The sequence below is a fragment of the Pseudoliparis swirei genome, chromosome 12, assembly GCF_029220125.1.
Source record: "Pseudoliparis swirei isolate HS2019 ecotype Mariana Trench chromosome 12, NWPU_hadal_v1, whole genome shotgun sequence".
Classification (NCBI taxonomy): Eukaryota; Metazoa; Chordata; class Actinopteri; order Perciformes; family Liparidae; genus Pseudoliparis; species Pseudoliparis swirei.
The window spans coordinates 17,336,990-17,364,777 of record NC_079399.1 but is presented as its reverse complement, the minus strand read 5'-3'; the positions used below and the strand labels follow the sequence as shown (position 1 = coordinate 17,364,777).

The window sequence follows — 27,788 nt, the reverse complement described above, 5'->3', positions numbered from 1 at the left end:
TTCATGCATCGTAATTCAATTCGTTTGTTGTTACCCAATTTCACAAATTTATTACAAATCTGTCTGTTCACAATTAATCTGCCACAACAACCCTTCGCCCAAAACAAAAACTCCCATCAAAACCAAAAAAAAACAAAAAACAAAAAGAAGGGGAAAAAGAGGGAGAGAGGAGAGGAGGGACCTAGAGGGATCTCCAGAGATGGGAAGGACAATAGATGGGAACAGATACAGAAGGACAGATTTAGAGTTAAAATAAATAATATGAAGGAGTGTATGAAGGATTAGGTAGTAGCATATTCCATCGATGAGGACAACCACCATCAGGCAGGCGGCGGTGGGAGGAGGAGGGTGAGTCAGTGGAGGACAGTGGCGTCATCAGGGAGCAGGAATTGACGCCCCCTCACAGGGTCCGATCACAGATAGATGCGTAATCTCAGGGTCCTCGGCCATCCAGCAAGTTAAAGAAAGTCGCGCGATCGGGAGAAAGCAGAGTTACGTGGAGAAAAGAGAAAAGGATGAGAATGGAAGAGAAGGAGAAAAAAAAGGTCCCCGGCAGCTATAAGCCTAGCAGCATATCGAGGGCAGCTGGACCCGGGGCTATCAGGGCAGAAACTACCTAACCGAATCATAACCAAGGATAAAATAAACTCTGTAGGAAGGAAGGTGTGACTGCCTCTGGTGAAGTGTGACTGTCTTGGCTCTGAAATTGGAAGTGGGTTGGTTCCATAAAAGAGGGGCGAGGCTTCTTGGCTAAAGACTCTTTTTCTAACTTTAAGACTCTAGTAGTACAAGTAGTCTCCATTTAGTGAGCTCTAGTGGGCGACTAGCTCACGACATATGAGCAAGAAGATATGATGAGATGATCACCAATCAAGGCTTGTGTAGGTTAAGAGAAGAATTTAAAATTGATTTGATTTTACTGGAGCCCAGAGCAAGCAGCTGATGCAGGGAGTGATTGATCTTTTTTGGAGTTTTAGTGAGAACACGAGCTGCAGCATTCTGGATCAACTGGAAGACTAGCAAGCTATTAGAGCAGCAGTAATCCAGTTAAGGTTGCTTGAGTCCATCCAATCAAAATTGACGCTGAACCAATTTTTCTGCATCTTTGATTTTTTTTAAAGATTTTTGAATTTAAAAGAATGCAGTCCTTGGAATGCAGTCCTTGAGTTTTGCTAAGGTCGAAATAACAAAGAGTGAGATAAGATAACGTAAGATTCTTTACAGGATGCCGCTGCCAATGCGGAATACACGTCACAGAATAATCATCATCAGTTTGAATGATCTCTGAGGTAGTTTTGGCCAGTTAAAATTACTTAGGTTTTGAGTCATCCATCGCATATGTTAGGTCACTCATGTTTTTTTACTTTAAGACATGCTTGAATTTTGGTTGGTTGGTTTCTCTCTCTCGATTTTATCGATAAATATAGTTGAGCATAATGCAGAAAGTTTATGGTTGAGTTGGAGTGTTTATTGCCAAAGGAAGCATGTATAGTATAAGGTAAAAAAATTGGTCCAAACACGTGAACCTTGTGGAACTGATTAGATTAACGTTGGTGGTTACTCATCACATAATACTACAATACAAACTCGATCGAATAAATAATTTAAACCAAAAACCAAAACTGCTGAAACAATGCTCCAGTCTCTGCTCCAGTCCAGTACATGTATGTCAATGGTGTGGTGCAGCAATGCAGCACTAAGGTTCAGACCAGGACAGGAGAGAGATTTATCTGCCATTACAGAGTCATTTGTAATTTTTCACCAGTGCCGTCTCTCGTGCTGTGTTGTTTCTAAATCCTGATTGAAAATTCTCAAACTATTATGATGTGATATAGAAAGTAAACACTGATTTGCGACCACTTTCTCAAGGATCTTGGAGAATCTCAGTATTAGTTCTCAATAGTAATCCACTGATGGGTTTTGTTAAAACATGGGACATCTTGTTCACGCCTAAGTACCGTTTCTTTCAGCACCAGTGATGATGGAAACAGTATACAGACACTCAGTTGTTTACTTGTCCCGCACTCTGAGCAAGGTACTCGTCTCTTACATTTATTACAATCAGCATGAAGGCCAAGAACCATTTTCTTGGCCAGTGGTTTGCACCCAGCTCCCATTTCCTCACACACAAACACACACGCGCGCTCTCAGTTACATATTGAACATACTTTTCCACATTCTGCACTGCTCCTCGGTCCTGCCCTCTGTTTATCTCCCGCCGCCGTCTCTCTTGAAGATCTGATGTCTCCTGCCTTCGTGTCGTTGCGGTGGGTCGGCTTGCAGCCTGGACCGATCCCTCAGGCGGTAGGTACTGTACGGCCGCCAAGGTGCTTCCCTTTGCGAGTATCTAATCAGCACGATAGGTATAGGTCACTTCAATGACACTCAACTTGTCTACATTTGAGTTCAAAATTGGTTGGAAAGTTGGGTCCGAACAACCAGTTTTAAATCACATGCGGAATTAGCTGAGTCATGTTTGAGTGAGTGTGCATGTGAAGGTTGTTGTATTGACAAGGCAGCAAACACACATTACTGGTAGTCCAGTCTGTTTCTACACACCGAGTACATGTCGACCATCATGCACTGCCTATAGATGAGTGCCTCAGGCACTTCAAGACACCCAGACTACTCCTTTAAGAGACAGATGTGTGTGTAATAGTTGGTGAGAACCATGCTGGGAGGTGATTATATGTAAGTGTTGTGTGGCTGCCAACTTGAACACGGATTTCACAAAGTAGTGAAACTTGAACCAGATGATCCTCTGAGAGCTCTTTCACAAAATATGTGTGTTTCTTTCCAGAACAAGCCCAGATTATTTTCCATTTCTACACCAAGCCTGACGATATTAGAGGAAACACTTTACAAACATGGATGATGTTATTCTGGCTGATTTAGATAACATGCTTTTTTCCGTGTATTCTGTACTGTACTGTACTGGATCAATTTATATGTAGAACACATTTTGAGATGGGAATTATGTTGACCTGCCGTTTATAATCTAATAGAGAGTTATTCAATGACACCCATCTGACACGTCTTATCATGTCTTCTTTTTCCACTAACAAACGTTCCTCTTTGTGGCCCCACAGCTCGCAGGTTTCCCAGTTTCACCTCATCCGTGGTCTGAAGATGGCCGTGTCTCCACACGCCCTGGCCAGGGTAAGAACCACATAGCACACTGCGTCTCTATTCACTGAGACCAAACAACAAGAGATATTATCTTACCCAATTTGTACATGAATGCGTACAGTTATGTGTAGGATTGGAAAGGTTCTGACTTTGGCGACTTGAAAGAGATTTTTAAAATACATTTTTCTAAATGTCAAATGGATATGCTTCGTGACCACCTCAAACTGTTTTTTTTCATTTGCGTTTAAGTTGTTTAAAAAAAACCACAACGTGGTTAATCACCTGCTGCTGTTTAAAAAAATAAATACATCGGAAAATAAAATCTGATTTTGCCCATGAAGTAGCGACGGTTGGTCTCTGTTATCATTCTGTCTGTTGACATATGATTTATAGCTGTTATTTACAGAGTACGCTTCAAACGAAAAGTTTAAAACGATCATATGAATTAAAGTTCAAAACACCTCTCTAGAATGTTACGACATGCTTTACCTTTATGTGAGATAGGCTGTAATGATGCTGTAAGCATCACAATTAAAAGGATTTATTTGTTTCTCTCTCTCTCTCTATATATATATATACACATATATAAATGTGTGTATATATATAAATATATATATGTGTGTCAAATGTGTGTCTGTATATTTATATATATATAATTTGTATCTTTTTCTTTCTTTCTGTATATTCTCTCTCTCTGTGTATATATATATATATAATATTTATCTTTTTATTTCTCTCTGTATATTCTCTCTCTCTCTCTGTGTATATATATTTTTTAATTTATTTATTCAACATTAAGCTCTTTAAACCTACAAATGAGACTTGTGGAGCTGAAGTCAGCCACTTGTTTCTGACACGTTTAGCTTTTCAGAAACAATAGAGCCGATAATCAGAACCGCACCCACTCTTTGTACCACAACAGAAGTTTTTAAGATTGCTTAAATGCATATTGACTCATATCTGGACTTGATGGGAATGTTTGTGTTATGCTGAAAGTAAAAGAATCAGTCTGCAGAAATGTTCTGTAAAAAATGAAGATAGAAAGATTTATTTATACATTCACATATTACAGGAGTAGTGAAAACACATAAAAGACAAGTCAATTATTTGCACAATGCCACCTAGAAATGAGCCTGAGAATGTGTCAGCAACACATTATGTAAATGCCATATCGATAATAATCAGAAGAATTCAATAGATTTTGTCAACTCAATAACTCATTCTATTAAACTGAATCTGGTTGACAAAACCTCAAATTCATTTATAAATTGGAGTAGCCATATAATAGTATTTAGCTGCATTAATGCTGCTCTCAGTGTCAGTAAGTGTTTGACCCATCCAAACCGTAATCTCAATTAATTGATTAAATGAACAAAGATGCTTTAAATGAACTCGAGCATGCATTTCTCACGTTGTAGCTGTGGGTGAATAAAATGCTTCACTTTTGCAATGAGTGACCGTCGAGGAGAGACATTGGAGCCCACGAAGAAACTGAATGAACAACTGAATGAACCACTGAGTCGCAGACAAACGAGCGACGCGTACTTTGAACACACAGCTCCGCTCGGGTCAAAACTACACAAATGGATGTTGAAGTCTGCTCCGGTCCCACTATATGTGACTTTAAACCGTGCGCTCCTCTCTTTACTCCGTCAATATTTGTCAGGTTTTCATCCACTTAGACACCCAGATGTGACATTTCCAGGAAGGAATGGATTGTGTGTTTGTGTGTGTGTGTGTGTGTGTGTGTGTGTGTGTAGGCAATTCTTCGCTTGTTTGTGACCCCTCCGCTCAGTACGCATCGGTCTTGTCACCTCGGGCCAAGGAAGAAGCCATACGAGCGCTCCTCTAGTTTTTAATCAGGTGACCACATCAATAAATGCATTTTAATCTACTTTAAAGTCGTACAGCTGGGGATCTTCTTCCAGGACCAGGTGCCTCCTTTTCCCCGAAACCGACGGGGTTTTTCCTCGGTCGTGTTCCCACTTGTCGAACATTAATCAGATGTCATGATAAATTCAGCTTGATAAGGGGATTGCTTAACGTTCCACCGCACACATGTGTCATTGTATTCTTGCGGCGTTTCATCATTTCAAACAATACTGTGACAAACAGAAAGCAACGACTTTTATGAGACACAGTGATGCATCCTCAGCACACAGAGGAGCCTAACATGAGTCTGTTTATAGCCACGTTACCAACAGACATGTCCTCATGCGCTGCACTATTACTGTGGATGAGATCATCGTGGTGAGTCCATCCAGATGTCTTATACGAGCTCAATCAGTGCGTTTACATGATGGTATAATTCGAATCTTGCTTTAGTCGGACTATGCTATCTTTTGGGGGATCAGCTGTTATCCCAATATACATGGCAGTGAGTAATTCGAATCATTGGCCGAAAGCATGTCATATCCGATACGATAGGCGGCGCTGTTTTCATTACAACTCGTGGTGATACAGCCATTTCCGCTTGACCTCTTCACCACCACCAACAACAACATTTCGAGAAAGATGGCGAACAGAGAGCAAGGCGAAGCTCCATCCCTCTACTATTCTTCCATGGTGTTAATAGGAGTACAGCGAATGCAAATGGCGCTATTGGCTGAGTTGATAACGGAGAGAAGACGCCGTCGCCGAAGGTACACGGAGAATTTAATTTATCGTCTCTTTCGACTTCCGGGTCACGACATGGGAGGGAGGAGGGCGGCGGGATCTCGAGCATGCGCAAAGACGCAAAGTCCAGTTCCGAATCGAATTCAGAGTTACATGCCGCGAGAGTCGAATTATCAACTGGATCGGACAGAGCTATCCAGGGGTGTTAATCGGACCGAAGTCGGACCGCACATAGTCCGACTAAGGTGTTTACATGAAACGGATAATTCGATTTCAGTCCGACTAAGCCAATAATTCGATTGCATGTAACCGCACTGAATATCATTTATGAGAATAAGTCGGAGTGAAGTGTTTTTTAATCTGCTTTAAGCATGATTCAGGATTCATACTGTCGGGGAAATTTCCTTTTTTGCGGCGTGTCTGTTATTGACAAGAGAATGATTGAAATATGTTATACACATCCATAATAACCCAACATTAACAATCAACTTCCTGTAAGGGCCTTCAGGGTAAAGCCTTTACGTATTGGGGGACTCAATATGTGTCTATTTTGGAGTCAGTTAAATGTATACATTTGATACCCTTCCCTTCTTTAGTTCTCTTACTTTGAAAATCCTCACTATTTACAGCTTGTTTTGATGTATTAGACGCTTCTGGGTGACACATGTTTTTACCGATTAAACACAAAAACTGGATTAGTGTATAAGCTTAGATAAAAGGTTGCGTAAGACGGATAAGATTCCTGTTCTTTTTCTCCTCACCTCGGGAACAGTTGAAAGGAATTTTTCACTTGCCGTCCTAGACAAAAAGAAAAACAGATGTGCGTACTTTGGCCCGAGAAGCATTCCCATTAAAATAAAAATATTTTAAAAAATCACTAAATAAAATCCACCAACATGAATACATCATCTACAGTATCAGGAGACGACTGACTCACCGCTACAGTACGTCTACAATGCCCTGGAACACCCAACACATCGTGGAAGAACAAGATCTTCCTATTTACATATGTACCTATATATACTTTTATATTATATATAACTAAAATGTACAATTTCGAGGCTCTCTGTTTGGTTATCTTTCGTGCACCTATGGGGATAAGTGGTAGTTGCAGGTGTTGTTTTGGTTCTCACTTCCCAGACGTCCAGACAGAAGTCCAGAGGAATGTCAGTTTGAAATTCAACCTCTTTTCTTTTGTGTCAGTGGGCTATCGGCTCGGTGCTCGGTTACCGTTTAGTTTGACCTCATTTGGCCATTGATGGTGACTTAACAGCCATTTATGTAAATGACAATCATCAAGATTATTACTTTGATGAAACTTAAAAACAACTGTACCCCTTCATAGCGAATCCCCTTTCATAAAATAGAAACGTGTTTGTGGTGGTCAGTATCAGGTAGTGTCACCCCACAGAGGAACCGCCTTTCCCACCTCAAATGACGTTGTTGCGCGGAGGCTGCGTCGTGTTCCCCGTTGAGCTGACCATCGGCACTCCGTTGCCTTTCACCAAGAACGGGAAATAACTGGAGAGGTAGAGACTTTTAAACTTGGTGCTGCAGAAGCAGTAGATCAGCGGGTCCAGCAGACAGTCCACGTAGGAGAGCACCATGAGGCCGTCGAAGGCCACGGCGGCTTTATCCTGCCAGGGCTCGGGCCACGGTTTGACCCGGGCGATCAGCAGCACCATTCTGGCCACGGTGCAGGGGAGGAAGCAGAAGGAGAAGACCACCATGACGGAGGTCACCAGGAACACCGCCCTCCTCAGCTTGGTCTGGTCCCCGACGGTCTTCTTCCTGAGCCGGTTGACGATGTGCACCGTGCAGTAGACGAGGATGACGAAGGGGATGATGATCTGGGAGAAGAAGACCACTTCCCGCAGACTGTCCACCACGTCCTTTAAAGATCAGAAAAAAAGTGGATCATCCTAATTTGTCTTTTGCGTCAGCAACAAATAGAGGAGCAGATCTTGACATTAGCAACCCGATGTCCTACATTTGGAATGGTTAGCAATCCCAAAATTCTTAAGTACCTCTTAACTATAACTCACAGCGGGGGAAAGGTACAATATTTGCCTCTAAAAGGCCGTGGGGTAAAACTAGAGTAAATGGAAATGTACTTAAAAATTGTATTTAAATCTACTTAGTTTTCACCACAGACAAGATTTATTTAAAAACAGTCATCATGCGTTAATACCAGAGAGATTACCAGTGTAAATAATCCGACGAAGAATTAAGCCGATTGCAAACAATGAAAGAAGATTTATAGCCGGCGTAAGTTTATTGAGAGGCGTGAACACAGCGTCTAATGGACACAGAAAACAGACGCGCTTCAAACTAATACACTGTTTACTTCAGTGGTCACAACCTTTTTATGCCCATGATCCCTGACCTCTCCCTTGGTGACAGGCGAGATCTCCTCCCTATTGAGGCGTTAAGACTGTCCAGTCTGGACTTACAACTGGAGGCTTTTTATTTGGCTTAATTGTAATTGAATGAAATCAAAACACTTTGGTCCAGCTTTCAAATTGATGTGACCAGGAACACACTGAAAGACTTAATTTCAGTGCAACATGGACAGGACATTATTTGTTAACCGCACACAATATGAACAAGAAACACACATTTATCAATGAGCAGCTGGATGAACTACCAATATTAATTATTGTGTTTATCAACTGACGTTACAGCACAACACTGACAGCATGATCAGTCAGTGGACCCAATGTAAGTTCAGCTCTGTCCCATCACAATGCCGTCAACGGTCATGTGACTCGGGTCAGTGTGATGTCTGTGACTGGACACTGTCTGTGAGCTTGTAGTTGGGCTCATCAGCACAGACAGCCAGTCGGAGGCCGTCTGTGAGGCACCTGTTCTTTCATTTGGGGATTTTCTGAACTACACTTCCAACATTTTTTGGGACACATTTGGCATTGATGAAAGTTTCCTCACGTGGGATTCGTTCTGAACTCAGACCGTTGGTGATGACGTTCACATCAACTCTACAGACATGTTCAGATTTGAATAATTCTAATAAATACTAGACTATTTGTATCATTAACAATTACGTTTCACATGTATAGTCATGATTCTACGAGGCATCGTGATATCATAAAATATACAAAAGCACTCCACGAACACTGCAACTGTAAGTGAATAAATAAATAAGCACTAAAGTTAGGTCTCAGTTTACTCGACCGGTGGTCGCCTTCCGCTCTGACATGATTTTAATCTGAAGTTGCTTTCGTGTTTCCTGTGGAGTCTGTCGATTGTGCACACGTCTCTTCGGTTGCATGCCCTTATAAGGAGCTGGCGGGGCGTTTCTGTATGCAAACACAGGTGCACGAGAATGCACGTTCAATTTAATATTCCTCATTCGGGGGAGCACAGCTGGAAACACTCCGGCTGTGTGAGAACCCTTTTGCAGGCGTTCATGAATCAGAAGGAGATCTTTTCTGACGTTGGTCTTCAGACGTCTGTCAGAAAACACTCCAGAAGACACTTCATAAAATGAGTATGAGGCCCAATGTGTTTCTGAATTTATTTGTATTTTATTTTGGAGAGCGACAGTCCCCGAGATCGACGTGTGGGCGACCGCTGGTTTACACCTTGTCGTGCATGGAGTCTCATATAAAGTGGAATTCATAGTGAATACATTGAATCTCCTTCTTATTTTCTTTTGACAATATTAATATTTGGGTTTTCCAGAATGCGACCCTCCTTTTCACGCGGTGACCTCGTCATCCGCGGAGCAGTTTCACACGCGCCAGCTTCAGAACGGCTGCGTGGTGTGTCGGTGCTACAATGGCTCTGGAAACCGTCTAGACCTAAGTGAAGCTGTCGTGTGAGATAACACCAGGGCTCTCAAGCTTTGAATACAGGCAAGAGTGACATTTCCATCAGCACCCCCCCGCAGAACGAAATTTTCGGATATCAGTCAGTCGCGCGCAATTCCAGGATGCTTTATTTTCATTGGTTGCTGGATTAAATCTTACCCAGATACAACAGATACGTTTTTTTTTCTGATTGGCTACTGTGTAGCCCAGGGGTGGCCAACCCGCGGCTCGCGAGCCTCATGCGGCTCTTTAACTAGTTTCATGCGGCTCTTCAGGAGCTGTCACATGACATGCGTCAAAAATGCTTGGCTGGCGCTGTCATTCACTCCCCCTACAGCTAGATGGCACACTGACCATGTAAGCCTGGTTGAGTGACGTCAAACGATGGCGCGGCTGTGTCCAGACGCCGTCGAGGTAGCTCCGCGGAGATTGTGCGCTCTTTTAGTTTTTGTGTTTATTTTTAATGTTTTCTTTGCCACAAACACATCGGCACTAACAGCATACGACCGCAGCACACTTTTGGACATAAACTTTTGCGCAAAACAAGGGTTTTTGTCCACTTTTTCCATCGATCCAGCGTGGCCGGCCGAGATCGTACGAGCGAACCACAACAACAACAGTGGAGCCGCTACTACGGGGGGACGACGAAAACATAGAGGGAAACGGAGCGGAATTCGGAACAGACTGAGAGTTCAAGCCCACCGTCCACCTCTGCCCAGCATCCTTCTTGCTAACGTCCAGTCTCTGGAAAATAAGATGGATGATGTTAGGCAAGGATCAGATTCCAACGGGACATGAGGGACTGTAACATCTTTTGTCTGGCGGAAACATGGCTGACCCGCTGGTGCCGGATCGAGTCATATGCCCAACCGAGTCCTTCTCTGTTTTCCGTGCAGACAGAACGGAAGAGTCTGGTAAATCTAAGGGTGGAGGGTTTGCTTCATGACTAACAACAAGTGGTGCAACCCAAGAACATTAAGACTCTTTCTCGTTCCTGCTCGCCGAACCTGGAACATCTGACGATCTCATGCCGTCCATTCTACCTTCCCGGGAGTTCAGCTCGGTCATCACCACAGCCGCTACATTCCACCACAAGCGGACACCGACGTAGCACTATCGGACCTACATGATGTGTTATGTCGGCATCAGAACAAGTATCCCGACGCGGCTGTGGTGGTGGCTGGGGACTTTAATAGGGCAAACCTAAAAAAAGTCATGCCGAACTTTCACCAGCACATTACGTGTGCTACCAGAGGGGAAAGAACGTTGGACCACTGCTATACGCCATTCAAGAGAGGCTACAAGGCTGTCTCTCTCCCTCCGTTCGGCAAATCAGACCATGCCGCCATTTTTCTGCTTCCGGAGTACCGGCAAAAGATCGCGCGGGAAGCGGTAGTGACGAGGAACGTAAAGCGGTGGTCTGACCAATCAGAGGCTGAGCTACAGGACGCTCTGCGTGTCGTCGACTGGGACATGATCCAATCCAGTTCCAGTGACGTCAGCGAGTTTGTGGAAGTAGCAATGAGCCTCATAGCAACGCTAGCGGACACCATCGTCCCCACGGTAAAAGTTAGGGTCTTTCCTAACCAAAAGCCGTGGGTTGATAGATCCATCCGTGAAGCTGTGAACGCCCGTACTGCTGCCTATAACTCCGGTCTTGTATCCCGCAACATGGACGAGTACAAGGCAGCGGTCTATGGACTGAGGAGGGCGGTGAAGGAGGCCAAGAGGAGGTACCGAGACAGAGTGGAATCACAGATGGAGCAGCGACACCAGGCGCCTATGGCAGGGGCTACGGACTATCACAGACTACCAGAGCAGACCCAGCGCAATGGTGAGTGCCGACGCATCCCTAGCGGACGACCTGAACTCATTTTATGCACGGTTTGAGGCTAGCAACAACAGCGCTAGCTCGCCGGCTAACAACAACACCGTTAAGCGTAGCCGAGGTGAGTTCTACCGCTGGGGATGAACACACACTCTCTGTGACCGAGCACAGTGTGAGGAGGGCTCTGTTGAGGGTGAACACCAGGAAAGCTGCAGGTCCAGATGGCATATCTGGGCGAGTACTGAAGACCTGTGCTAACCAGCTAGCTCCAGTGTTCACCACAATATTCAACCTCTCCTGGCTGAGTCCGTGGTCCCCGCCTGCTTCAAGAGATCCACTATTGTCCCTGTGCCCAAGAATGCTTCTCCAGCATGTATGAATGACTACCGACCGTGGCCCTCACCTCGGTGGTCATGAAATGCTTTGAGAGGCTGATAAAGGACTACATCTGCGCCTTCCTCCTTCCTCCATGGACCCGCTGCAGTTTGCTTATCGCCCAAACAGATCCACGGATGATGCTGTCTCCCAGGTACTGCACACCACACTCTCTCATCTGGACAGCCAGAGGGGGTGCTATGTGAGACTGCTGTTCATTGATTATAGTTCAGCTTTCAACACCATAGTCCCTTCCAGACTGGCTGGCTAGCTGAGTGAGCTGGGACTGTACACCCCTGTGTGCTTGGATCCTGGACTTCCTGACCGCCAGGCCACAGGTGGTCAGGGTGGGCAGACACACCTCCAAATCCCTCACCCTGAACACAGGATCCCCCCAGGGTTGCGTCCTCAGCCCACTACTGTACTCCCTGTACACACATGACTGTGTGGCCAGGTTCAGCTCCAACACCATCATCAAGTTTGCGGATGACACAGTGGTGGTGGGCCTGATCTCCGACAACGACGAGAAGGCCTACCTGGAGGAAGTTGCTGATCTGTCACTCTGGTGCCAGGACAACAGCCTCATCATGAATGTCACCAAAACTAAGGAGCTGATTGTGGACTTTAGGAGGGTACAACAACAGAGGACGTACTCACCACTGGGGATTAACGGGACTACTGTGGAGAGGGTGAGCGGTATAAATACCTGGGAGTCCACATCACCGAGGATCTGACATGGTCAACGAACACAGACACTCTGGTGAGAAAGGCAAGGCAGCGCCTCTACCACCTCAGGCAGCTGAGGAAATTTAAAGTTTCCCAGAGGATCCTTCAGTCCTTCTACTCTGGAGCTGTAGAGAGCGTCCTGACAGGAAGCATCACAGCCTGGTTTGGCAACTGCTCCGCTCAGGACAGGAAGGCTCTGCAGAGAGTAGTGCGTTCGGCTGAGCGCACTATTGGAACTACACTCCCCACCCTGCAGGACTTGTACACCAGGAGGTGCAGAACCAGAGCCGGCAGGATCATGAAGGATCCTCACCACCCCAACAACAGACTGTTTCAGCTGCTGCGGTCAGGCAGGCGCCTCCGTAGTCACGCTGCAAGAACAGAGAGACTGAGACGGAGTTTCTTTCCTCAGGCCATCAGGACTGTGAACTCCGACCTCACCAGGACCCCCACATAGACCCACACAACTGCCCCTCTTAGGCACACACACACACACACACACACACACACACACACACACACACACACACACACACACACTTACTGTAAATATTGTGTTGTTTTTTATTGTAAATAGTGTGTACTTGTTGCCCTTGCACATTCCTGCTGAGCATTGCCACTTTCATTTCACTGCACACCCTGTGTGTGTATGTGACAAATAAAACATCTTGAATCTTGAATCTTGAGAGAATCTTTGGTGTGCCATCATTTGTGTTGTAAACAATTTCCGTCAAGTTACCTCTTGAAATGGCAGGGAAAAAAAGCACAGCCAAACGAAAATATGAAGAAGAACACAGGACGTTTTTGCCAGAGTGGGAGAGTTTATATTTTTTTGTTAAACGTAATGGCAAGCCGATCTGCCTTATATGTCACGCAGCATTAGCGCATTTCAAAGCTTCAAATCTTCAGCGTCACTTCAGCTCACTACTATGGAGGACTCAAAATGACTTAAATAAATAAATAAATGAATGCATGAATAAATACAAGAATAAATAAATAAATGCTTAAATAAATGTATAAATAAATAAATAAATGCTTAAATAAATGTATAAATAAATAAATACAAGAATACATGTATAAATACAGAAATAAATACAGAAATTAATAAATATAAGTTATAACTCAACAGGACATCATTAAATAAATGTATTTCTACATTTCTGTATTTCTTCATTTATCTATATCTCTATTTCTGTGTCCACACGTATTTCTTCATTTATTTATGTGTGACATTTACGTGTCCGTATATTCAAATGAGCTGGGCGGTCCGAACCTCATTGTTGAACAGGATTGGTCAAGTCAGGGACCAAGACAGAAGCAATCGATCCCTAGCACTTGGATCTGTAGACGAACAGCGTTTATTATGCATTCTTGTCTGTACATTCTAAATACTACTGTTGTTGAGTCACGGAATGTAATTTAAGGATGTTTTCAGCCGTGAAGTTAGTAGTTTAAGCATCAAATCTGTGGTCGATTTATCGAGATTCAGCCTAATAAGGATATGCGACGGAGATTTGAGGTCCTGCTCGGGGGACCTCTGAGCTCCGGCGCTCAGCGCTGTGTGGCCGCCGAGAGAAGCCTGATCTCGGCAGGACTTTTTAAATGCTCCGCTGGCTCTGACGTCTCCGTAGCGGTTAAACATGAGATATAATTAGGTTTTGGAGGATCTAAAGAGCACAACGAGTTTATTATTTCCTAAAAGATAACGTTACGTCAATTTGACTGAGGGTTAAGATTCATAACTTCATATTGTAGCGACCCTGGGTCAGGAAAGCTACGAGACGTTGTATATTTATTATCGTTTATTCGTAGCCTACGCCAAACAGTGAACACCGCAACACATTCTACTCCACTGTAAAGTATTTTACAGTGAATAATTGGAGTAAATTCATGCGCAAGAACAGTTGATGTGGTGACGTCACAAGACCAGAAAGACCGTCCTGCGTCCACGAGAGTCTGGACTCCCAAAACCAGACTCACAAGACCAGATTCCAAAGACCAGACTCCAAAAGAACACGAGTCTGTACTCAGTGTTCTTGGAATTGATAAACGGCTGAAGTCAAAAAGCTGTCTAGGCTAACTTCTGCTAACGGTGAGCTGAGCGAGTCAACTTCAGCGTCATGTGCCAGGCAGAAGTAGTAGAGCACAACACACCAGGTGCATCACACTCCTGTGACCAATCATGCTTGAGACAGAGGTTCGGACCGCCCAGCTCATTTGAATATACGGACACGTAAATGTCACACATAAATAAATGAAGAAATACGTGTGGACACATAAATAGAGAAATACATAAATGAAGAAATACAGAAATGCAGAAATATATTTATTTAAAGATGTCTTGTTGATTTATAACTTATATTCATTCATTCCTGTATTTATTTAAGCATTTATTTATTCATTTATACATTTATTTAAGCATTTATTTATTTATTCTTGTATTTATTCATGCATTCATTTATTTATTTATTTATACTTAAGTCATTTTAAGTCCTCCATACACTCCACCCTAACATCGAACAGGAATTTCCAAAAGGGACGGAACTTCGCAAGAACAAGTTGGTCGCTTTGAAAAGCCAGGCAGAAAAGCAGGTACAGTTTTTCATCATGTTGGTGTGTGACATTTACAATAAATCTGGCTGATCAGAGGTGTGTGTGTGTGTGTGTGTGTGTGTGTGCGTGCGTGTGCGCGCGCACACACATGTGTATGATGTGGCTCTTTGCGGTAACACAGTAAAAAATGTGGCTCTTAGTCTCTGACTGGTTGGCCACCCCTGGTGTAGCCCATGTCTTTTTTTTGATTGGCTGATAAGTGGCTCCTCACAGTAGAACTCCAGGGGAGCGCTTGATTCCACCACGGTGAGGGCAGCGCGGCCAGCTCATGTTGGCGCGCTGCGGCACATTAAAACATTAAATAGCCGAGAGTTTTTTTCAGCGTGAGAAATACGATGTGTGGCGGGAGTGCGTGACTTAAGACCGAAATGCGTGAGTCTCACGCTCAATGCGTGACACTTGAGAGCCCTGTGACACGTCCTTCATGCCTCTCGGCTCCACAGTCACATTCATTAGATTAGACTCTCTTGTCACTGGTGGAATGTGATTTAAATATATTTACTCAAGTACTGTACTGTTTTGAAGTACTTGTACTGTACTTTGGTATTTCCATTTTTAGGCATATTTGTACTTCTACTCCACTACATTAATTTTAAATAAAAACGCTTTTACAGACTGCACCATTAAAGTTATCTTACACTTGAATGCACCGGTGATTATAAACTAGTAATATAATTATTTTTACGAAATGGGACATTCTGCTTTTGCATTTTTTCAAATTTTTTTATTTTTACTTTTCATACTGATGTGAATACTCAACTTATAGGAATACTATACTTTTACTCAAGTAAAATATCTGAATACCGCTCTGTTACTTTACGCCGAGTCGCTCTTCCTGCAAAAACAATGAGCTGTGTTGCGCAAATGAAGTGATGTATCTATTGATGTGATGACACGACCATGTGCTCACTGGCGCCGTGAGGTCACATGGCCCCAACTGACAGCTCGGAAGTGGGAGAAACGCATGACACGCCACCTTCCCAGTGAAGCCAGGAGGCTTCATGCTTTGGAACTCGTTCTCCCTTCATGATCTACACTGGATTGTTGCCGCCGACGCCGGTAAACTCGCCCACGGCGAATAGAAAGCTGCACATATGACAGATTGAGCGTGGAGAACATTACCTTCACCAGAGTGTCTTCCTTAGCGCCATTGGGCAGTTGGCTGTGGCTGTTGCAGCATTCAAAGTTCTTGAGCATGGTGGGGATGGTGAGCGGCAGCAGGAGCAGCCAGATGAGGATCGAGATATGCGGAGACTTCTTGAGCGCTCTCAGGAGATTCTTGCGACCGGGGTGCACCACGTTGAAATACCGGTCGATGGAGGTCACCGTCAGGAAGGCGATGCTGGCGCCGCGGTTCAGAAACAACATGAAGAGCATCGCTTTGCAAATCGTGTCATTGTCGCTTCGCCTCTCCCCATGAATGTAGTTGTAGGCCTTGAAGGGCAAACAGAAGATCAGCAGGATGTCGGCCAGCACCAGGTTGAACAGGAAGATGTTGTTGGTGTTGGATTTCCAGAACTTCAGCTTGAAGATGAAGAGGTGGAGGACCGACACGTTCAGAGGCAGCGCCAGGATGAAAATCACAATCATGACGGCTGCGTAGAAGTTGTACAGGGCCTTGTTGGTGGCTTCGCAGTCCTCGATATCTTGGTAACCGGTGTTGTTTTCCATTTGAGCAGTGGAATAGGTGAACGATCAAATATGAAATACAAGCTGCAACGGGTTTCCCCTTAAACTGAGTAAGTTACCTCACTCTGACACATGCACACACAAAAGAAGAAGAAAAAAACCGCCAAAATAGTTTCTCCCCTGTCTTTGGTTTTAATCCTGTTTGAGGTTTTAGATCCTCGTTTCAGTCCTCGTGCGTTTGCTTCTGGTTTCCTCGTGTGTTTGCTTCTGGTTTCCAAAGTATTTCAGGCCTGTCTGCCCTGTTTTGTGAGTGTGATTCCCCTCGTGTGTGCAGAGCGAATGCTTGACAGCTTCTTTGCCTTAGGATTGCCTGGTGGTTCAGCCCCGCGCTCGTAGCTCCGCCCCTTTCTGTAGCCCGAGGAGGTGAGTCACCAGCTGCTTTTCCACTGCGAAACCAGTGGAGCAAACAAGGGACCGATACCAGCCTGTTAAGATTGAACTTTAAATAAATAAACCAAACTCTGTTTTTCTCCATAGGTTAAACCTCGAGCGAAGCACAAGCGCGCTGAGAGTTGTCCTGCGATAGAACCCGAGCAAAGTCTGCATGCCACTGTCAAGCACCGACAGGCCCCCGTGTGAACCCTCGAGCTGTTTTGATTTGAGTCCGACGGCCAATCACCGCTGTGATCATTTCATCTTATTGCAAAAGCAAACTGCTTCCTCTCTTCTTCCTGGCACTAACTGAGAATTTAGCATTTTGCTTCTCGTGAGGGTTCAGTAAATCCCAGAAGCTTCTGAATTGACTTGCTGTTTGTCCTTAATGACAGCTTTTGAGCGCTGTTCTAAACTGCACATCCTCTCAGCAGATTAAAAAAAGGGGGATATTTCGAGAAAGGTTGCATGGAATTTTGCGTCCTAAGGGAGCAGGAGAGGGGGGGGTTAACCCCGGGCCTCACGCTCAACTCTGCATGCCTCGAACTCCATCTCTACTTCAGCTGCAAGTCCAGACAGCTCGTGAGATTCAAACAGGTTTTTACAGACGGGACCTCTCTCCCAAATTATGATGTTAAACCCGACAAGACACAGGGATCGTCAAAGTCATCAGCCGTTTAACGATCTATAAAATACATCAGAGTCACGATTCTCTCATGCCGGTGAATGGTTTTATTGCTTGAGAGGGTTTATGCTCGAGCAGGCTTTGATCAGGTAGATACGGCTCACACTGGGCGACCACAACGCCTGATGCAAGCTATCTGGTTTCGGGTCTACCATCGTTTTTTATACCTGAATATATCTCAGTTCAACGTTCATGTTGCGGCGAACTTTAAAAGTACGTCAAAAAGAAGAAAGATTATATCCAGACGTCAGTTTAGTTCAAATTCTGCTGCACCAAAACTTTGAATTCTAGGTTGAAATGTGATCCAGGTATTAAACTCAAACCTCCACCTGAGGAGGTAAGACTTTTTTGTATTTTGTATCGTGACACCATATCCCTCATTTTCTTTGGATAGTCATTTAGTAGTTAAGATATTTTTGCAATGGATATTATAATAAATGTACTGTCACATTTTCTTCTACGTAGATCAACGTGTCAACAGAGTGAATCCTTCAGAAAGGTTTTCACAAGTTTATTCTTATTTATATTCAATAACAACCTGTCCATGTAATACCGCCTCTGGTTTTTGTGCTTTCAGATTGCAGTTTTTGAAAATTTCACGACGTAAAGAACCAAAGTTATGAAATTCATATCGATGCAGATGCCATTCTTCGTCTTTATTTTTTCAAAAAAGAGATGACTGTTGTTTTTTTAAAGAAATATTAAAGTGGCAATAGATTTATTTGCGTTCAGTCTGAAGAACATATTGATTGCACACTGTAATGGCTGTAGAATAAGTTGCCAGTATCCAGTTATAAGAAGATAACTACGAACGTGCACCATTCCAATGATAAACATTGCATTTTCTCCAACAAGATGGAAGCAATTGTGAGGAAGGTTTTACGAGTTACGTAACATTCTCAATTAAAAACGAAGCAAACGAAGCAAACTACGGTCTGTTTCCATGCAGCTATTCTTAATATCTGTCATCTGGTGCCAATCCCGGTCCGCTCGGGGCGAAGCCGTCAGCTCTGGATGAGAGGTTTCCCAAAGGGACTCTGGGGCTCCGAAACCAACACAAGAGGAAAGTTCCTTGTGCTAGCTTTAATTAAAATGTGACAGTACATTTATTTTTAGTTATTGAAATGAACAGCGATTTTTGACCTAAAGGGACGTGACCGTGGCTCTTTAGTTTTTAGCGTTTCGTCAATCCAGCGGCACTCCGAGAAGTGTTATCGGCCGGAGCAACAAGCGGACAACTGTTCTCGGATTGTCGAGCCCACTTGTGACTCCGGTAGCGCTCCCTGTCGAGTTGGAGCTCGCGCTGTAACTCACTCAGCGCTCCGTCACCCGTACCACCTCACAGGAGGCCGAGAGGTTCGGCTCTCATCCGGTCACATATCTTTGGCTTCCGAGCGTGCACACTTCCTTCTCCGTCCGTCCTGCAGATTTCCTTCTTTCTGATCCATCAGTATCATGTATTCATTTTTTTACATCACATTTAATTTAGCTGACGCTTTTATCCGAAGCGACTTACAATCATGTTACAGTCATACACCGTAGACTCAGCTAGGGAGCAACTAAGGGTTAAATGTCTTGCTCAAGGACACATCGACTAGGGCGGGGATTGAACCGCCAACCCCCTGATTGAAAGACGGACCTGCTGACCACTGACCCCCATTCGCCCCACTCAGATGCATTTAGATCCAAAGAGGAGACGGCAGACCAGAGGCACTTGCCTCCCGCCACAGAGGCCGATGAGACGGTGCCCAGAGACCAGGACCCGGTGGGGCCCTCTGCCGAGCCTGAACACAGGTACTCAGACGGCTGCCGACAGATCTGCAGGGCTTTGTGGTTGTTCCTCTTAAACTGACACTTCTTTGTCACCTTAACTCTGCTTTGATCTATTTATAAGCAGTGTTCTACTGAACCACTCACAAGGTCTTTTGTTCAAACGCCTTTAGGCTTTTTTAGATTTAGATTTAGCATCTTTAAGATGGTCGTGTTTTATGGGGCATCTTCTGGTTCTGTTTGTTCCTCGTAGTGTGTTTCTTGTCTGTTGATGCTCTGTGGACTGTGTCTGTTGTTGTCTGTATGACTTGTTGGTGGCTCATGAGTTTCCCCACTGGGGATTAATAACGTTTTCTAATCTAAATCTATTTGCTCGTGTCTTGTCCAAATATAATTTGAAATGTTCTTCTCCGACGCTGATCCTCAGGGAGTTTGTGGAGAAGCAGCAGAAAGTGCATGAAGTGTCCGAGCAGAAGCAGCCGCAGGTATATCCCATAATAGTCTCTAAGTATGTACAGTGGTTTCCTGTAGACACCACTTATTAAAAAACATATTAAAACACCAAACCTGAAATGCAAAGATTTATTAATGTCACAACATTTTTAATGTGAGTTGAACTGACGACGTCGACCAATTCTGTTGGTTAAACATGAAGAAAGTCTTTAATTTTTATTTTAACCAATATTTCACCGAGCTGTTACCGAATAAAAATATGAATAGGGAAAGCATTTTTAAGTCGATTGGTATTGAACTGAAATGAAATGTTTTTTTGCGTCATTGTGTGCACCATCGCTCTGAGAATCTCAATCATGGTAAATATATGAGAGGAGGGTCGGACCCATTAGAATGTAGCTTAACCTTTCATTGATGAAAACAAAACAATATTATCGCAATTTGCCGAAAAAATATTTTAGAATATAAAGAAACCCAAATGATTTTTAAAAAAATGCTAAAATGCACCCTATTAAATGCAAATATTAACATCTGCCTGTGAATCTGGAATGATTTCTCTTTATTTTTCAGAATCTCGGTGAGATGATGAGGTTGACGGAGAGACGCTACTTCTTGCGGGAGCGTGAGGGCGAGTCCCTGATGGACAGAACACATTCGAAGGTCACCGATCAGCAGGAGGCCCCGAGGAGCGCTCCCCTCGGCCGGCAGCCGCCCGGCGGGGAGTTAACCTCTGGCATCCAGAGGTGCTCCCCCGCCCTGTCCGGGGTCTTTAAAGACGAGCCATCGCAGCTTGAAACCTTCCCGTCGCCGACCTCTCAGCCTGATCAGAGAGAGTTTGGGACTCCACAAAACCTTTGCCAGACCAGCGAGTTCAACCAGAGGAAGACCCCAACAGAGATGCAGGCGCTGGTCCGGGTCTGTAACCAAGAAACCGCTCACTTCAACATTCCCGTCGTGCCCCAACCTGAAACTCCACCTCTCCCACTAGAACACATCCGACATATACAACATGACGCAGAAGATGAAGGGAGCAAATCACAAGAGAGAAAGTCCAAGGAGAAATCCCATGTGAAAGAAAAAGAGGACAGCGATAATGAAGAGACTGAAGGCAGAATGAATGAGCCGACACCCTGTGTTCACAAGCCTTTCAGGGAGAAAAGGGCGAGGCGCCAAGAAATGGAAATGCAGCGCGAAACGGCACGACTCACTGTTGACGAGGACGAGGTGAAAGGTCAGATAGAATTCACGGCGCCTCCGAGAAAAATGCCTGTGAGCTCATGCAGTACCACCTCAGAGGATCTATGGGAACAATCCCTGCAGCAGAACAACACACACAGCGCTGCGTATGAATCAAACTCCGTGCATCATCTAAACATCAGGGGTTCCCCTCGGGCCTGGAGAAATCAGGAAATTACTGTTAGTTTTATGATCGTGGACGAACACATGGCGAGAGTCTCGAGCTGCGACATGGAAACTCTATCCGAATGCTGCGATGAAACAAAAACACACTCTCTTTGCCAGTGCGGTCGGTCAAGGCCAGGAAGCAGCTCACACTGGGTCGAAGGTCAAAAGCAAGCTGCTTCAACAGCTGCAGCAGCGTTTGATCTCTGTGCATCGAACTCAAGGCAAGTCGTAACAACTCTGAAACGCAGCACATTTCCCACACATTCCACCACCAGAAGCTCTACTGGTGGTGATGGTACCGGCAGGGAGGATGAATACAACCCACCCTCCCCGAGCCACCAGCTTCCCAAGCTCCCATCCCCTCCTCTCGGCCTCCAAGAGTCCCATTTGTATGTAACGGAGGGCGATTACGGCGAGGAGGAGCGGATGTCCCCGGAGTTCCCAAAACAGGACCAGAGCCGTGGCTCTTTATTGGGGCCTCAGCCACAATCCTCTTCCTCCAGCTCGAGCTCCAGCAGGGAGGACAACACTCGGGGGGATTCCCATGGTAATTTTGACACATGTTTCTCTGTTTCTCTTCTTTGGCGATAAGCGATAAAATGAACGGTGTGTTTCATGATGTTTCACTTCTGTAACTGCGCTGCTGTTTTTTTATTTTATTTCCCCTGGGGAACGTCACCACTCAGGAAGAGCGCGGAGCTTTTAAAGGAACGTTTGACATAGTGGCCACACCGAGGGATCTGTCACTCAGACTTCCACAGAGACTAACATTGGAAATGTGTTTTAGGTTAATCCACTTTTCCGATACAAACACTTGAATAGCCCTCATTTAAATCATTGGGTACTTAAAGTCTAGTTATTTTCTTTCTTCCATTCATGTGAGTGAGCCTGAGAACGAGGCTGTGCCGGGAGGCGCTGTTTAAGGAAAGGCTCGTGCGCTTGCTCTCCGGGCCGGGAGATCCCAAACATTTATTATTTTCAGAATTGGTTTTGCTTCATGTGCCATGGAGCAACTGGACGCTTTACCCCAGCTCTCTGTTTACATCCATGAGCCCTGAAAACGCTCCCAGTTCCCAATCCTGCAAACATAAGGGCTTTCAACAGTGGCCCATAGGCTCAAGCCCCATTGTGTTAACTCATTAGATAGTGACTCTTTATTGAAATGAAAATCCTCTATATTATTACTTTAACATATATTCTGCTCTGATTTTGTTCAGTTCTTAAACAAAATAATGTGCCGCCTCTTACAAGTGACCGTTGTCTATTTCTTTATGTCCAGGGGCTCAGAAAATGTTGAAGAGCCACTCACTGAAACCGAGAAGGAAACCCGAGGGTTCAGACGCAACGAAAAGGGCCCAAACACCGAGAGGATTCCTCAGGTAAAAATTGATATTCTGATTGCGTGCAAAGCAGATTCTTTATTGATTTCACATCTGTCAACACAGCATGAGGTTGCTCTCATTTGCATCAGTTCATGCAGAATGCAAGTTTGAGCTTCCTTTCTGGTTGATCATCATATCTTTGATTTCCCTCTACAGAAAGCACATACAGGACATGATGTGCAAATCTTCACAAAGATATTCCCCTGACCTGTTCCAGTAATTCAGTGTCATTGTATCAACAGAACTAACAGTTTTACAGTTTACTGGTGACATTTCCTCAAACACCTGTTACACTTTGAGATGGATTGCCAGGAAATTTGGTGATGACTAACTTTTTTAATCCAGTGCCAGTCAATTCTAATTTGTTGTGTAATTCATGACCAAATTAAAACCTGCAACACTTTAAAATGATTACATCAGCGTCAGCTTTAATTTGTTAACCTGCTAACGCGCTAAGCTAAGATGGGGAACATAAGAAACTGTCGACTCTTAGCCTTTGTTTTATCATTATTTAAATGTGTTTACATTATTTCCGCTGTGTTTATATGCAGAGAAAGAGCGGATCAGGACGATGAGGCGGAGACCAGAGAGAGCCGGGGCGTGAGGAACCAACACGGTCGGCACAAAACTGGGGAAGTCCAGGTCAGTCTTAGGGCGGGAGGAAGCGTGTCCCGACAGGCAGACTCTGAGTGCCTCTAGATCTTTTTTTGTTTTTTTCAATAACATGAAATGTTTTTTTGGGCCACGTTCATGTATGGTCCTAAATCAGATCCCGGTCGGATCTTTGTTTTAACCCTCCTGTTACCTTAGGGTCAATTTGACCCCATTCAATGTTTAACCCTCCTGTTACCTTTATATTTACTTACATATTTTACCCTTTGGGTTCAATTTGACGCCAGCAATTAAAACCTCCAGAAAATTATTAGAATTAATATAGTTTTCCAAGTTTAAGTGTGAGGTACTTTATGTTTGTTTGTTGACTACCTAAAGAGCCCTTTAAATATATAAAAAAGTTGATATTTCTTATATGTTTGACACAGTGAAAAACAGCCTGGGGTCAAATTGACCCGAAAGAACACCGACATTAAACATTGAATGGGGTCAAATTGACCCTAAAGGTAACAGGAGGGTTAAGCAACACAGGAATTCATTGCGACGAGCCTTAATGTCCTGAAAGTTTGGATGAAGTCCGCTTCAGCGCCGCGGTCCTCTCGTGCACATCAGCTGTCAAGTGTCCCAGTCACCACGCAGCGCAGTGGTTTCCACGGTTACCTCCTCACCACACGGCACGCTGGGTCTTAGCGCTTCGGCGCATGCGGGTCAGCTCAGGACTGCGACCAGCTGACCCTGGAATCTGAGACTAGAAAAAAAAAAAAAATCCCACAAGAGGCATGGGAAGTGGAGTAATGTCTCTTTAACCCTTGTGTTGCCTTAGGGTCATTTTGACCCGAATCAATATTACACCCTCCCCCCGCCTTAGGATTAATTTGACCCCATTCAATGTTTAATGTCGGTGTTCTTTCGGTAGTCAACAAACAAACATAAAGTGCCTCACACTTAAACTTGGAAAACAATATTAATTCTAATAATTTTCTGGAGGTTTTAATTGCTGGCGTCAAATTGAACCCAAAGGGTAAAATATGTAAGTAAATATAAAGGTAACAGGAGGGTGAAACATTGAATCGGGTCAAAATGACCCAAAGGCGGGGGGAGGGTGTAATATTGATTCGGGTCAAAATGACCCTAAGGCAACACAAGGGTTAAAACGATACAACACTCGCATATCTCTCAAGATGCAAGAATATTGATTTATCTGCTATTTCGCTGCAGTGTTGCTCGACGGACGGCCTCGGCGTTTCACACGACATGTCTTGGCCCATTTCACAACCACAAAGCATAAAGTTGTTCACATCTCTTCTCCTCGCCAAGCGAACCGCCGCCTTCTTGTGAAATTACTTAGCAACATGTATCTCTGTCAGAGCCTTGCCTCCGTAATAATTCAAAGCTCCCTCCAGTGTTCCCTGAACCCACAGATAGCGGCCACACCCATTGGTGGAGGGCATGTTGCAGAACTGGTCCGACCGCGCTGCACTACGGTTGCATTGTTGTTTGAATTTTGTCGTAACAAGCTCTTTGGCAGCAGCACGTCGGCGGTGCTTTCAGGGACCACTTTAGCCTTCTCAACACAGGGATCGAGAGTCTGAAGGAATAATGTGAAACCTTCCTCCACCGGGCGACAATAGATTGTGCAACTGTTGGAGATGATGTCGTACATGGGAAGCAGGATGCTGTTGGGAAATTACCTGGCACCTGAAAGAAAAGAGAAAAGGCTTTTCCCAGAAACGCTCTGTATAGAAAATTAAAGTAAAGTAGAACTAACAACCCACCTCTCTGAAGCAGTTTCAACAATAAGAACAACCTCTCAATGATGGTGACACAATCTAATCAACATGCATGTTCAAATTGATTCAATTACTTTGGGCTGTTTACTTAAATTGTCACTAACATTTTGGGGATATCTGTTCGTTTTTGTCATTAGACGATATAATGCACTTAGACCAAATTTATTCAGAAAATATTCAAGAGAGGTCAGTAAAAAAACGAAGTATGGACAGTGCATTGACAACACAAGTTTATATATATATACAGTATATATATATATATATATTAGGGCTGTGAAACGATTACAAATTGTAATCAAATTAATCACAGGTTTCTGTGGATTAATAATGATTAATCACATATTACCGATATTCTCGGTATATTTTTGTGAGAACATAAAGATTTATGACAAAAGACGGATATATACATTTATACATTTAAAAAAAATTCAGTTCTCTTCCATATGGAACATTAATATATCTTCATCCTAAACAGAACGTTTAAACAAAACATTTTTCTCTTTTTTGTCAACCATTAACTCCACCATGATACAATCTAAAGGCCTCTAGTCTTCCTTTAGCAGCTGCTGAGGCAAACTGACGTTGTGGGTTTTCTTCATGAACTGGGCCGTGATGAAAGGGACGGGGACATTCGGATTGTGCGCTAGAGGTGAAATTCTTGGACCGGCGCGAGACGGACAAAGCGAAAGCATTTGTCAAGAATGTTTTCATTAATCAAGAACGAAAGTCGGAGGTTCGAAGACGATCAGATACCGTCGTAGTTCCGACCATAAACGATGCCAACTAGCGATCCGGCGGCGTTATTCCCATGACCCGCCGGGCAGCGACTGGGAAACCATCCGGGGGGAGTTTGGTTGCAAAGCTGAAACTTAAAGGAATTGACGGAAGGGCACCACCAGGAGTGAAGCCTGCGGCTTAATTTGACTCAACACGGGAAACCTCACCGGCCCGGACACGGAAAGGATTGACAGATTGACAGATTGACAGCTCTTTGCAAGTGACATTTATTTTGCCCGATGCGCGCACACACAGCTCTGCGGCGCGCGAGACGGAGAGCCGAGAAGTGTTAACGTGACACGTAGAGACAGAAATGACATGCTGCTGTGTAGAGACGATCAACAACAGACGGCTGTTTAGTTTAATAAAAGAACGAAGATGTGCTGGCGGAAATTACAGGGGGGCGGGCCAATTTTTATTTTATTTCATGCGATCTACCAACACTGCACCGCGATCGACTGGTCGGTCGCGATCGACGTATTGAGACCCCTGATCTAGAGGAAGTAAAAGTCGTCACAAGGTTTCCGTAGGTGAACCTGCGGAAGGATCATTACCGATGAACAGCACGAGCGTCTGCATTTAGAGCGGGACATAGTTCAGATTGAAGAGGTATATTGGAAGCTCATTCTGCGCATGCGTTAAATGCGTTAAAAAACCCAACTAATTAATCCTGTAATTTAATCATAACGCGTTATTTTTCACAGCACAAATATATATATATATCCTACACGTTCCAGCTGAAAACAAAATGTTTTATAAAAGGAAAGATATAATATGATAATATAATTATATAATTCTGCATTTTGACCTCCAACTTACTGTGAAATGAGTGTTGCTCCAACTGAAAACAGTTAAGTTCAGGGAACTCAAATCAGCTTCAAGCTGCTTCCTGATAGAGAGCCTTGGCATCGGGTGTAGAGAAGTTAAACATGGTGTAAATCTGTGCAAACATTTACAAACATACTCCCACTGCTTCAAGTCAGCACCTGAGTCACAACCAGCTGTGTGTGTGTGTATGTGCGTGTGTGTATGTGTGTGTGTGGGTGTGTGTGTGTGGGTGTGTGTGGGCAGGCCCTCATGCAGCAGATGGAGGCCCTTCAGCAGCAGTTACAGCAGAGAGAGAGTGACTGGCTTGAAGTTCGACACCAGCTGGAGGAGCTGATCAGAGAAAACTCTGAGCTGAGGAAGAAACGAAGAGTTACGCCACAGTGCCGCCCAGTGGCCGGACGGTGTACTGCACAAACACACAAGGGACAGTCAGAGGTAAATATACACATGTTGTTCTTCTCTTCGGGTCACGAGTCTCTTGAATCATATCAACATCTCCCCTTTTAAACCTTTTGTTTTTTAATTTCGTTAATTTTTAATTTTAAAATTTTTAAACCCCAAAAAAAGGTGCTTTTCCTTCAAGAAACCCCATTTTTATAAGGGAGGCTACTAAGAAAATCTTAATTTTAGAAAAGTGGTCCAAATAGGGATTTCTCACAAATGTTTTTGGAATTTTTAACTTTTTAAGGGAGGCTTGAAAATTCACTTTTTTCCTAAAATCTTTCCTTTTAAACCTTAGTGGAATGACTTTGAATTCTTTAAGAAAAGATTTTCTTTAGGGACAAGTTTAACTTATAACCCGGAAACGTTTTCAAATGGAAATTTTAAACCGCGTACCCGGGGTTTTAATTTAGGATTTTTCCACAACCTGACCAATTATTTTAACGGTTTCTATTTGAACAAAATTTC

The 27,788-nt window shown here is 44.0% G+C and overlaps 2 protein-coding genes across 2 annotated transcripts in view; one reads left to right on the top strand and one right to left on the bottom strand.

Moving 5' to 3' along the window:
• Window positions 1-2,226: 2,226 nt before the first annotated feature.
• LOC130203038 (serine/arginine repetitive matrix protein 2-like) overlaps window positions 2,227-27,788 on the top strand; it is a 132,298-nt gene continuing 106,736 nt past the window's right edge. The window contains exons 1-8 of the mRNA XM_056428934.1: window positions 2,227-2,304; window positions 3,090-3,159; window positions 19,537-19,657; window positions 20,061-20,118; window positions 20,657-22,037; window positions 22,770-22,869; window positions 23,424-23,514; window positions 27,123-27,314. Coding sequence (XP_056284909.1) covers window positions 2,242-2,304; window positions 3,090-3,159; window positions 19,537-19,657; window positions 20,061-20,118; window positions 20,657-22,037; window positions 22,770-22,869; window positions 23,424-23,514; window positions 27,123-27,314 — 2,076 coding nt within the window. The 5' untranslated portion in view covers window positions 2,227-2,241. The remainder of the gene's footprint in view (window positions 2,305-3,089; window positions 3,160-19,536; window positions 19,658-20,060; window positions 20,119-20,656; window positions 22,038-22,769; window positions 22,870-23,423; window positions 23,515-27,122; window positions 27,315-27,788) is intronic.
• Window positions 4,150-17,053, bottom strand: LOC130202253 (12-(S)-hydroxy-5,8,10,14-eicosatetraenoic acid receptor-like). The gene is made up of 3 exons (XM_056427622.1): window positions 16,240-17,053; window positions 7,175-7,637; window positions 4,150-6,543 (listed from the first exon to the last, which is right to left on the bottom strand). Exons 1-2 carry the CDS (start codon window positions 16,786-16,788, stop codon window positions 7,176-7,178), a joined length of 1,011 nt encoding a protein of 336 aa, XP_056283597.1. The 5' UTR covers window positions 16,789-17,053; the 3' UTR covers window positions 4,150-6,543; window position 7,175.

Excerpts from the sequence above, each read along its gene's own strand:
- LOC130202253 (XM_056427622.1), bottom strand. The coding sequence starts at position 16,788 with ATGGAAAACAACACCGGTTACCAAGATATCGAGGACTGCGAAGCCACC. Across the intron at positions 7,638-16,239 it reads AGGAAGACACTCTGGTGAAG|GACGTGGTGGACAGTCTGCG; the intron begins GTAATGTTCTCC and ends TGATCTTTAAAG.